The 13371-nt window shown below is 26.4% G+C and overlaps 1 protein-coding gene across 1 annotated transcript; it reads left to right on the top strand.

Annotated features, from left to right (window-relative positions):
* Window positions 1-7287: 7287 nt before the first annotated feature.
* On the top strand, window positions 7288-11346 carry LOC132943911 (ER membrane protein complex subunit 4). The gene is made up of 5 exons (XM_061013062.1): window positions 7288-7448; window positions 7599-7681; window positions 7817-7967; window positions 8027-8144; window positions 10789-11346. Exons 2-5 carry the CDS (start codon window positions 7632-7634, stop codon window positions 10983-10985), a joined length of 516 nt encoding a protein of 171 aa, XP_060869045.1. The 5' UTR covers window positions 7288-7448; window positions 7599-7631; the 3' UTR covers window positions 10986-11346.
* Window positions 11347-13371: the final 2025 nt, after the last annotated feature.

Genomic DNA, 13371 nt, shown 5'->3' with positions numbered 1-13371 from the left:
TACTGTAGTACACTTCAGTTCCAATATTGGTGCAAACGAGTATACATTCTTTCGTTTTCTCTTTGTCCATACAAAAAAAATGTCAAAACGTACCTAAATGTTTATCCATCGCCGATAAATTTGAAATTTTGATGTAAAACTTGACGATATAGAAACTTTTTACGAAAGAAGGAATATTTTCAAAAATAATAAGCAAACAAAACTTACTTATTATTTCTTTTAAATTATATTTAAGGTTAAAAATTAAATTAAACTGTAATATGATGTTTGATGTTGTTTTTACATACATACAGTATACATAATAAAAAAATAATAAAAAAAAAGTTGAAAAAAATACGTAATTCTATTTAACGAATTCCTCTATATAACGAATTTTTTTTGCTGCTTATTCGACTTCGTTATATGGAAGTTTCACTGTATAATATATTATCACTTAAAAAAATAGAAAGTATAGTACACATGCATTGCAATGTGACAACTACTTATGAAAAAAACCATTTCAAGAATATTAAACTTATAATTTTTGAATTTTTCGATAGTAACTTTTAAATGGAAGAATTAAATTGTAAGAAAGCAAAGCTGCATTTGTTCCCAAGTAACAAGATTTGTAAATAACCATTTATTTTCTATATGTTTGGCGTATGATTTTATTGTTTACCTACTGACATCACTACACCAGTTATATGCAATCTGAAAATTTTAATAGGGGACAACATTTTTTTAAAATTGATATTTGATATTATAATAATGACGAATTTGAGACTATCAAAAATTATTCAAAAAGTGGGACTAAAGCCCCTTAGCTCTCTGGGTACGTACTAGGTTGCACCCTCTACATCAGGGGTCGGCAACATTTTTACCTACATGGGCCATAATTTGTTTTAGTTTTTTATGGAGGGCCGCATACAAAATTAAAATATTAAAAAAGGTGGGTAAGTGGATGTCACTCTGCTGTACAGTAGGTTACAAGTGGGTCACTGTAATGGATGGTGTTAAATTTGAATTCAATGATATAATATCATTGTATAAGAAAAGCGATTCTGAGCGAAAACGATCCGTCAGCCTATGATATTACCAAGTATATTATTTGATGATATTATTGTGAATAAAGTAATTTATATATAACCTATATACGTGGAGCCTTGTTTAAAATTTTCAATCCTTAGCTATAAAAGTTGAACATTTTATAGATTTTTAACTATGGCCCCTGTTTGATTTTAATTGTAGCACGATGGGCCGGTGCTCTGTGGTTTTAGATTAACCATTATTATAATTCATTAGCGAAAAAACATACATATATTTATAGAAAATTATTGTCTCTAAAAAATTATCACAATGATAAATTGGTAATTAATAGTTGAAATACATTAATAATATAAATATATATGTGCATGTGTGGACAATACATATTACATAATACTATGTATAGTACATATGTACCAGTAGGTAATAATGATATATGCATAATGTGCAGTCTAAAAAATTAATGTTACAAAATTGATACAATTAGAACTAAAATTAAAAGTGTAAATTAAATAGTTGGTTCTAAAAAATATCCTTAAATTATATTCCCAGATAAAAAGTGTTACTGAAATTGTTAATATCTAAAAATGATCGTTCCTAGGATTGTTTGTTACCGTCTTAGACTTCCTTGATTCTGTCATTCTGATAGCCCTCCTTGTGGGAGGCAAAGCTAAATTATTAGAAATTTTAAATTTTGACTTCCCGAATGGAGCAACTAGATTCACTTTCCCATCAAACAATATAAGAAAATCGAAGTATTTTTTCAACTACTTATCGTGTAGAAAGACAAAAAAAAAATTACTAAATTACAAAAACACACACTATCGCTCCGCTCAGAATTTAAAACAAAACCAAACTTAAACTAACAATTAAATATGGTACATAGATGTTGATATGAACTATCTTAATTTTGGAAAGTTTACTTCATCTAGGTACTTATAAATATTGTGGTTATTTCACAGTAGTGTATCCAGAATTTTTTTAGGGGGGCACACACTGTCTGAAATGTAGGAAGTCGATTTTAAAATTTCGAATTTAAAGGATTTAAAATAACATTTTTTTTCAAAAATCCCATGAAATAATTGTATTTATTTTGGGCACATCTGATTTTAAATCAAAAAAGTGATTCCTAAAGAGCATAATCTAGAAGCTTATAAATTCAACCATTTTTTTGAAATTACAATCTAACTTCAGGAAGTATGTTTAATTTACTACCGCTTTTAGTAGTTTTCATAGTAAACAATAATAATATATTTCATTTTTCGCAAAGTATTGACATGTACGTGCGTGCGCGTCCGAGAATTACATCTGGCGGCGGTTGCCTGACGAGGCATTACAGCGATTCTCGGAAACACCTACTAATGCTATAGACAGCCCAAATGTTCATGTCATGTGAATTGCCTAATTATTACTCCTTAAAACATGATACGCTGGAGCCTCCATAATGCGAATAATTTATTTATACTTTTAGTCAGTCATTAAGTTAATACATAATAATATGTACATAATAATAAATACCTATTAATAGCGATGTAAATAACGGTGATAGTGACTAGTGGTATAAGCACAGAATATTCATTGATATATCTGGTATAAGACATATTTTAGTATGCGTTCATATTGTATACGAATAAATATTATATATCTTAAAAAAAAAATAATATCAAAGACGGCCAATGAGGGGGGGCATGGCTCCTTCCCCCCCCCCCCCCCCCACCCAACTAGATATGCCACTGCTATTAGGTATATTTTGCATCAGAAAACACTGGCGATTTACAAATTTACTTGTAAATGTAGCGTTCCCAGCGTTCCGTTTTAAATAAAACAAAGGTTACGCTAAAAAAAATTTAAAAAATAGGGAGGATAAGTTATAAATTCATATATGTGATATTGATAGTTAAATAGTTAAGTAATGCTGTCCAAGATCTTTAAGCAATATTGTAGTGGAATTAATTCATGGGATAACAATAATATAATAATTATTATTATTTACATTTTTTATTGATCCTTTTAACTTTGACAATAATAAGAATTAACTTATTTTATGATAAATGAGTTTCAGTATAATATACAAAAAAAAATGTGGGTAAGTGGATGTCGCTCTGCTGTACAGGAGGTTACAAGTGGGTCACTGTAATGGATGGTGTTAAATTTGAATTCAATGATATATCATTGTATAAGAAAAGCGATTCTGAGCGAAAACGATCCGTCAGCCTATGATATTACCAAGTATATTTGATGATATTATTGTGAATAAAGTAATTTATATATAACCTATATACGTGGAGCCTTGTTTAAAATTTTCAATCCTTAGCTATAAAAGTTGAACATTTTATAAATTTTTAACTACAAAATAATTATTAAATTTTAAATTTGATAAATGTTGTCAAAATTTGAACTTTAAATGCTTATAAAAATAAATTGTGACTATGTATTTTTAGCCTTGCATTAAATTTTCAAGCTTTTTTACTCAACAGATAAAATTTTATTGATATTTATAGAAAAAAAAACTAAAAAAAATGGAAATTGACAATGTCCGTACACAGCTCAAAATAAGTCAAAATATTTGGAAAATTTTATCGTGTATAGAAAATGCTAATATAAACATTCAGTCAAAATGTCATGTACCTACGGTCATTTGTTTTAGAGTTACTCCAAAAACCAAAACCAATTTTCTCGAAAACAGATTTTGCGTAAAAATTCCCGGTTTTCCTTAATTTTTCTTTTGTTTTTCACGTCGCTTTTGAAAACTACTGGGAAATTACTTTTTACCCCTCAAAGTAACAACTAGATTCACTTTCCTATCAGAAATGTTACTGTTGAAGAAAATCCAAGCATTTTTAATGTACTAAAAGGTGATGACAGACACAAAAATAAAAAAGAAAAACTAAAAAAAAATACACGTCATCATTATAGAATCAATACAATCATCGCTTCGCTCAGAATCTAAAACGCAGGTTTTCATATAAAATATTAGTAATTTATTATGTGTTAAAGAAATATACAGGTAATAACAAATACAAAACATAATATTGTAAACAATAACATGAATATAATAAATATAATAAATATTAAAAATGAATAGGAGGTAGTTACAAAATTCAAAATACATTAAGCTATTATACATACATAGATAGGTACCTCCTAATAAACCTACACAGTACATAGTATACATTATTAATAATTTATTTATGCAATGAATGACTTAGTACAGCCATGATTGCTTTACCTAAACCTATATGGCTATACTTACCACAAAGGCATAAAACCTTTATACATCAACGATCAAATTGAAATCTACTAAGTATGAGCCAATGATTACAGTTTACAGTTACAGTAAATATTAGGAGAAGAAAATAATTTTGAAATTCACAATAATGTAATTTTCTTATTTTAGATTCTGAATGGAGTGATCAATGTATTGATTATACATTGTCAACATTTGATGTGTGTTTTAGATTCTGAGTGGAACGATAAATGTATTGATTTTACAATAATGTATGTTTTTTTATTTTTTTTTTTTATTTTTGTGTCTGTCATCACCTTTTAGGACAGTAAAAATGCTTGGATTTTTTTCAATAGTATCTTTTCTGATAGAAAAGTGAATCTAGTTGGTACTTTGGAGGGGGGGAGGTCAAAAGTAAAAATTTCCCAGTAGTTTTCAAAAGCACCGTTAAAAACAAAAGAAAAATTAAGGAAAACCGGGAATTTTTACGCAAAATCTGTTTTTGAAAAAATCGATTTTGGTTTTTGGTGTAACTCTAAAACTAATGAACAAATGAATATGAAATTTTCACTGGTTGTTTATATTTGCATGTTCTATACATGATACAATTTTAAAAATATTTTGATTTGTTTTGAATTGTTTAGGAACATTTTCTGTTTCCGATTTTATTAGTATTTTTTTCTATGGATGTCAATAAAACTTTATTTGTTGGGAAAAAAACATACAGAAGAGCGAGTTCCCGTTTTTTTTTAAAAAATGCATTTAATAACATTTATATGATTATTTTTAATATAAATAAACCTGTTTTTTTCTTTTGATACATTACTTGGTATTTTTAAATAAAGTAAGATCATTTTTCAAAAAAAAGTATCAGTTAAGTTAGAATGTTTATATGGAATTCTGTTTTCCATTTCTATAAGTACCATATAGTTAAATAATTTTAGTGGGTTAGACATAAAGACCTTATGTATTTCTATTAATCTATTATAAATTTCTTGAAGTGGATATTTTGCACATTTAATTGATTTTTTATACTTTGTAAAAAAAAATCATAATTGAAACAGTTAAAATTATCTAGCGGATGATGAATTCTCACAAACATTGTTAACTGGTAGGTAAAAGCAAACTATATAAAAAACATTATAAGAAATACATTTTTTGCCACATAATACTGAAGAGACTATTTTCATAACCAATTGGAAGAGAATGGTAATTAGGAAAATTAGATTTTAGGAATAGTATAACTTTGGAAATAGTAGTTTTTGCTGTTTTTGGGAATAAGAAAAAACATAGAAAATATTGAGTCGTGGAAAAATGTTCTTTTGGCAATCGAGTACAATGGTAAAACTGGTAATAACGCTACTGGATAAAATGATTATTGGTAATAAATTAAATGTAAACTTTTTCCAGTTTCTGTGTAAAATATGTATAATTGATAATTTAGTAAGTGGTAAAACTGGTAGCATTATCATTATTCCACTTTTTCCAATGCAATTTTTTCTAAATACCACTATAACCAATGTTTATTCTTTCCAATTGGTAAAAACTGAACATACTTACCTACAGTTAACCAAAATTATAGTTGCATATAAAAATATTAAATAAAGATCAATATAAAAGTAAGTTCAATAATATATAAGAAAAAATATAAGCCTTTTGTCTTTTAGAAATATTATACACAAATTAAAAAAAAAATAGTTAATACATGTATCACTAAATCACTCTATAATAATAATAATTATTATTATTATATTGACCGTGATTTTGAATAATAATTAATGTAAGGAATAGTAATCAAAATATATAATATTTTATTAATGTTATCTATTGTATAAGGTAATTAATTACATTTTTTAAATGAGTATTTATTATATTATTAACTATTAATATAGTTATAAATGAAAATTTAAGGGGATCGCAGCACACATATTTTTCATACGTTTTAGACCAATAAGTGGTGGTAAATTAATAATTACATATACTTCGGATTATCCAATTTAAATTTTTTATGTATGTATTTACTCTTTGACTAAATATCTATAGGCTCTTTAGGATGTAGATTTTAAATTTTAAATTTTAATAGACCTTAATATTAAGATTATTTTTTCAAAAATCCCATGAACTAATTTGTATACATTTGTATTTATTTTGGGCACATCTGATTTTAAATCAAAAAATTAATTTCTAAAGAGTATCGTAAAAGCTTATAAATTCAACCATTTTTTCAAAATTAAAATCAAACTCGTGGAAGTATGTTTAATTTACTATCGCTTTTAGTAGTTTTTATAGGATTATATCACAAGAATATATTTCATTTTTCGAGAAGTATTGACTTCTGTGTACGCGTGCGAGAGTTACATCCGGCGGCGATTCTCGGAAATACCTACACAATTATGTCCATTTACTACTCACGCATAGACAATAGACATAGCCGCATAGCCCAAATGTTTATGTCATGTGAATTACCTAAATATTACTCCTAAAAACATGTTACGTTGGAACCCCCTTCATAGAATATTTTGTATATTTGAATTTTTTGTCCAACAGTAAAAAAATAACCTAAACTTTTTGACCAACTTTTTTCAAAATGGACTTTTTGACTGATAGCTAGATTACCAATTCAGACAATCATTTACATCTATAATTTATGCTAAAAAAATAATATATAAATATAATTATTTCAATTATTATGGTAAGTATTACAGTATATTATTATTTATAAATTATTATTATCGTTTATCGTATTAATTACCTATCATAATATTATTAATATTACCTATTTTTTGTTGTAGAAACTGAAGCACGGAGTATTTGGATAGTCGAGATTTTCAAGGAAGAAATTGTATCGATGCGTATCGGAATCGCATACAAAACGTGAGGTATATCAGCGATACGTACCGCCCGTATCGGATTCAGCCACTTTCGAATCGTCATTCGTATCGAATTTTTCTTCTTAAAAATTTCGAATTATAGGAGCGCACTCTGCTGGTATTTATGACAGGAACCTCCGCGTTTTGGATAAACGTATTGTCATCTTGGTCACTACAGTCTGGGCGGTGACCAAACAACACTGACAGCGGTTATCTGCTATCACTAGTAATAAACAAATTTTACATGATCATCGTAGTAGTTGAAGTCTCACGATTTATTCATTTCCGTGAAATACTGATCTCGTGTGCCCACCGTTTTCTTGTAATTTGTAAGTATATCTAGTATTTCTAGTTATTTAGTATTTCCGATTTAAATACATTCCAAAGTATTTTATTTATTACATAGAGTTGCATAATTATCGAAACGTTAACGTCAACAATTTGTGAAAAAAAACATTAACTTTTTTTTTCCTTTCTAGAATCCCAGATACGTGATTTAGCTGTTGTACAAAATGACAACAGTCAAAAGTAAAACCTTTAAATGGTCGTTAGATTTTACAAGGTAAATATCTAATCTCTAATCGCATATTTCATAGATAATATCTTATTAAACTACCATGACATTTCATTATGTATTCACCGCATTATGTAGTCATATTTGATAGTATTTCTGTTTGAATGCCTTTATATATTTTAGAAACAAACATGAAAAATCGACAGACAATGTAAGTCCACCAGGATATAGTCAATTAGCTGGACAAAATGGTACTGAACTGACAAGAGACAGTGAATCGAGTAGACTAATTATTAAGAAATCTTGGGATCTAGCATTAGGACCTCTAAAACAAGTACTAAAGTTAATCAATTTTATATTTTATGTTCAATTGTTAATATTCTTTATTGTTAGGTACCAATGAACTTGTTTATTATGTATATGGCCGGAAACTCGATTTCTATTTTTCCGATCATGATGGTTGGTATGTTGATAGTAAGACCAGTCAAAGCCTTATTTACACTACAAACGAGTAAGTTAATAATACTAGAACTTTTTACTGATTACTATTAACTACTTTATTTCAATTTAGACAATATGATTGGTAAATAATAATTACCAAACACTTGACATATAAATTGTTATTTAATATTTACATAATATTTCATTAGATAGGATATTTTGTATTTGTATAACAATTTTACAAAATCAATTATAGGTGCATTACATATTTACATAAATAAGTAAAAACATTATTGAAACCATCTTGCATAAATTATCAATTAAAATTAATTTATCAATCAATAATATTATTTAAATAATATACATAATAATATAATATTATGAAATACGGGGTGCCACCATTGAGTGACTTCCCTCTCCCGCTAATCAACCCACATCCCATTTGCTTATTGTACTACATATAAATACAGATTGTAAATATAAATTTTTGTTCAATAAAAAAAAAAAATATATGAAAAATCATGTACATACAAGTTAAAATAAGGTAAGAGCTTAGTATTGTTATACTTACATTTAATGATTTAAATTCATAAATTATTGTGTTCCAAAATTGATTCTTACAAGCTATTACTCTATATTAATATGTTTAATTATGAGCATAAAGTTATCATTTTAAAAACACATCTTATTAGTACAATTAGTTATTTTTAAATTATAATGTTAATGACTTACAACTGCAAAATATTTATTTTATTTGAAAACCATTATTTCTTGTTTCACTAAAATATAATGTTGATGAATATCTTTATTAAAAAAATAAATGAAATGTTACAAATACCTATACAAACTTAGTTTACAATTATTTAGCTTAAAAACAATTTCTAAATACTAGGTATTTTTTATAGTTGTGTATAGAATAAAGTTATTTAATTTATTCAAAAATATAGAAAATGTGCAAACTCAAAATATATAACATAATTATTTTTAACTACTTAAGTCTGAACAAATTATAGAATACCTCATTTTAGATTCAGTGCGGAGCAATGAATGTACTGATTTTACAATAATGTGTTTTTATATTTTTGTGTCTAATGACACAGTCTACTCTCTAGTAGATAAAATTAACCCACCATCAAATTCGAGAGAAGTTTCTGGTAGCAATTTGGATCTAGTACTTTGGTAGGTCAAAAGTAGAACTCTCTTAGTACTTTTTGAAATAAGAAATTGCACATTACTGCATATTTAAGGTTAATTCATATTTGTGCAAACAAATTTAAATATTTTGCATATTGAAGCAAACATAAAAAAAAAAATTATAAAATAGTATCTTGTAAAGCCGAAAATTGAATAATACATTTTGTAAGCACTAAATCTTATAATTTTAATAATATTAAATTATAAACTATGTTTTGTTTATTAAGTAAATATCTATAATTATAAGTTGTTTAATTTGATTTAAATCATTTTTAGTCAACAATTTATAAACTAGTCAAAAAAATAATCATTAAATAAAAAATTGTGTAATATTTTTGCCATATTACACGATTAAAGTTTTTTTTCTTGCATATTTTTACGATTTTGACTGCATATTATATAGCATATTTTGATACTTAGAGTGCATAAAATTCCGTGCTCTAGTTATAATGAAACATAATATTACATTACATAACATTTTATGCATACAGTATAACCTAATAATCTGGCTGGGCCACTTGTAGGACACAGGCAATGTGATAGTGGGCTGCGGAAGCTGGACGAGAGCCTAAGCCAAGGGACGGCAAAATTTAATTTACATCAATATCGATACTTTTATATGATTTTATACATGTCTATATATTTTTTTCTATCGTCTTATTTGTGTGTAATTATATTTTATACCTTTATATTAGGTAAGCAGGCCTCAAAGTTTTTCTAACATAATTTGTGGTCCGCACAATTAAAAAGTTTGGGAACCACTGCTCTAGGTTATCTGGATTAAACAAAATAACCTATGAAATGATCCAAGATATAATCTTAAATAAAAGTTCAATATAAAATAATAAGTAAATAAAATATAAATAAATATTTAAAATTAATTCAATAATAAGTCGATAAAAAAAAAAAAAAAAACGTGTATTATAGATTAAGAAATACAAAGGTTATTTAGTATACAAGATATTAAGCAACACAGTATTAGGCCCTACAAAATAGAAAATAACTAGTTATTCTGATTATTTATCTGATAATATGTATTATTAAACAGCTGACCAGTCTAACGGAGTCTGATTTAAAGAGGTTACTTGTATGTACTTACATCCACTTCAGTGATACAAAATAGTACAGTTTTCCGGAATTGAAATTAAAAATACACTAACATATTTTAAATCGATTCATAACTTAAAATAAATATTATTAAAAGGAAAAGCATAATACATTAATTTATTATAGAAATATATATACATAATGTAATACGTAACATTTCAGCTTTAAAAATGCTTTATAAGTGTTGATAAAACGTCAGATTTGTTTGATACCTTCTTCATTTAAAAAAACAATAAAATAAAATATTATTTAGAATACATTTGATTACTTTGAGCATAATAATATGTATAATAAACTTATTTAATATTGCACATATTATTAAGTACGGTGTCAGTTTTGATTATTTATCACTTTGTTTTCTTCATATTCATATCGTATACGTCTAAAATATTAATATAATTTTTATTTTACAGCATTTAAAACCATTGAAGGAACACAAGCTTGGGGTCAAAAATTTATATTCTTCATTGGAAATTGCGTTAATATTGTTTTAGCACTATATAAATGTCAATCTATGGGTTTATTACCAACACATGCATCAGATTGGCTTGCATTTATCAATCAGCCTACTAGAATGGAATACTCTGGAGGTGGTTTTGTTTTAAGTTAATCAAAAATGTATTCAAAGAAATTTATGAGCTATATTATGAAACGGAAACGACAATTTAACTGCCTCGTTTGGAAATTGTGATTATATCTCAAAGTTTTTTTAGGTATAATATATGTATTGAATTATTTAAGAACACATAGCATATTTTCGATAATTTTGTATAATTTTCACAACTTTTTTTATTAAATTATTTACTGTATAATTTTATAGTAGCATTAAATTTATAATATTTTATGAATGTAGTATATGTAATATTTAAGTATCCAAAAACAGCTAATATATATTGAAAATAATAGTTCAAGGGTGCCTTTAAAAATATATATTACATAATACTTAAATAAAAATTTTGATTCATGTTTTATTTACTCTGTGTTACTATTGTATTTGGGTATAAATCTAGTGTTATTCATTGGTATGGATTTTTTTTAGCGTTTTATTTTATATATTTTCGTTTAATTTGGTTAAAACACACTAATAAACATTACAAAAATAATTGTACTGTGGTTGATTATTATAAATTTGAATTTCGTAAAATGTGTTGGTTAAATATGTTCATATCTAGGAGATAGACAGTTATAAGCACACAATTATTGGGAACTTAGGTGTAACATAAAGGATACTTTGTATTTTTGGTCAGTTAATCCTTCCATTTTATTAGTATCAGAAATTGCTCAATATTGATCATTAGACAAGAGTAGCCCAATTAACATTGTGTTGCTTTTATAATAGTTTAAATTATAACATCAAAATGCAAAAACCAAAATAAAACAATGATACAAGCATATTTTTTGAGGAATAATGTAACAAAAAATAATTTAATAGTTCAATACTAATACAATATTTTATATTAAAACTATTTGTATATTATTATTGAGGAAATAATTATATATAATAATTACTATCAACTTATATTTACAATTTGAACATTTTTACTTTGAATTTTAAAGTAATTTATTGTTTGGGCTTCATTATTTCTTCTAAATATTTTTTCATTTTTTCTATAATTACTCCGGGATCGTCAACTTTAGCTACCTGTGAAATATTTTTATAAGTTCAATGTTATTAGGTTTCAAAAGAATGAATTTGAAAAATAAAGCTTACCTCATAGTTTTGTGCAGCATATATCCCTGTATAAACACCCAAACCAAAGGAAGCCTATAATGTATAAATTACAATAGTTAAAATTATATACATACCCAACATAAAAAAATAATTTTTTATACCTGGCTTTAAGTTATAGAAACTACAGCAACTAAAAATTCTTATTTATTTTATTGACAAACCATAAATATTTATTTGATCTATATCTGATGTCAAGTTACAGCAATACCAGTTTCAGCCAGTTTTCCTAACTCTCATATCTCTGTTTCCTCTTAAAATGGACTTATGAAATTTGAAACATAGATTAAGCTCAAGGAGCTTAAGACATTATACAAATTTGAGACCTTATTAATGAAACTCAAAGAGATGTCATCCACTACACAGAAGCTAGCTAAAAGGAATGATATGCAACAAACACAGTCCCAAACCGAAAACGTCTGCCTATCAAAGTGGTGAAACCTACATTGTGGCCATTTTTTTTTAGTACACAATACACTAATACGTTCAAGTGTTAATCAACTGTATCCAAAGATTTAAATTCAACGTCCTTTGCATTATCTCGAAAGCCTAATTCTATATTTTCAATAATAGTATAATACTAATAATCACTCAGTCACTCAGATTACGTCACTGTATTATCAAATAAATAAACAAGCCGTGTTATAGGGTGCGGCCTTGTGGTTAGTGATGGCGGGTAACGTTGTAATCACTAGTAGTCACGTCACCTCGCCATCTACTGGGAAAGATATTATATAGTAAAAATAACTCACTGGTATTCTTATTAAACTTACAAGTGTAGATAAGAAGCCCATATTGTTGAAAGTAGTATGGATGTCTGAAAGTGAAATGAAAAAAAAAACATTAAAATTATATGATTAATGCATCACTTAACATTATCGACTCAGGGCCAATGCAAGGAGGAGTGCTAGATGTGTTACTGAGCTTCGATCAATACTAAATATATGACAAATGATTTAAGTAGTTTAAAATGAATCAAATTATATATATTTTTTTATTAAGTATCAAGAATACAATAAATGTATGTATACATATTCCAACACATATGCCAGTGGAAGACTAACTATTATTTTTAATGATAGTTATATTATTTTGTGCATAACCAATATCCACCCCAAAAAACAGTTGTCAGAGAAGAGTAAATTATACTAAAATTAAAACAAACCGTGACAGTATTACAATATTATTAATTTTTTGATCACCCACTATAAATAAATGTGTAAAATGTGAAAAACTGGACCGTCAATAAACCTTATAATTTTTTGGT

This window comes from Metopolophium dirhodum, chromosome 1, assembly GCF_019925205.1.
Source record: "Metopolophium dirhodum isolate CAU chromosome 1, ASM1992520v1, whole genome shotgun sequence".
Taxonomy (NCBI): domain Eukaryota; kingdom Metazoa; phylum Arthropoda; class Insecta; order Hemiptera; family Aphididae; genus Metopolophium; species Metopolophium dirhodum.
This window is presented reverse-complemented; position numbering and strand designations above follow the sequence as displayed.

Bases quoted from the DNA above. Each gene is read 5' to 3' on its own strand.
- LOC132943911 (XM_061013062.1), top strand. From the start codon at position 7,632: ATGACAACAGTCAAAAGTAAAACCTTTAAATGGTCGTTAGATTTTACA. The intron at 7,682-7,816 runs GTAAATATCTAA...TATATATTTTAG, and splicing joins TGGTCGTTAGATTTTACAAG to AAACAAACATGAAAAATCGA. The intron at 7,968-8,026 runs GTACTAAAGTTA...CTTTATTGTTAG, and splicing joins CATTAGGACCTCTAAAACAA to GTACCAATGAACTTGTTTAT.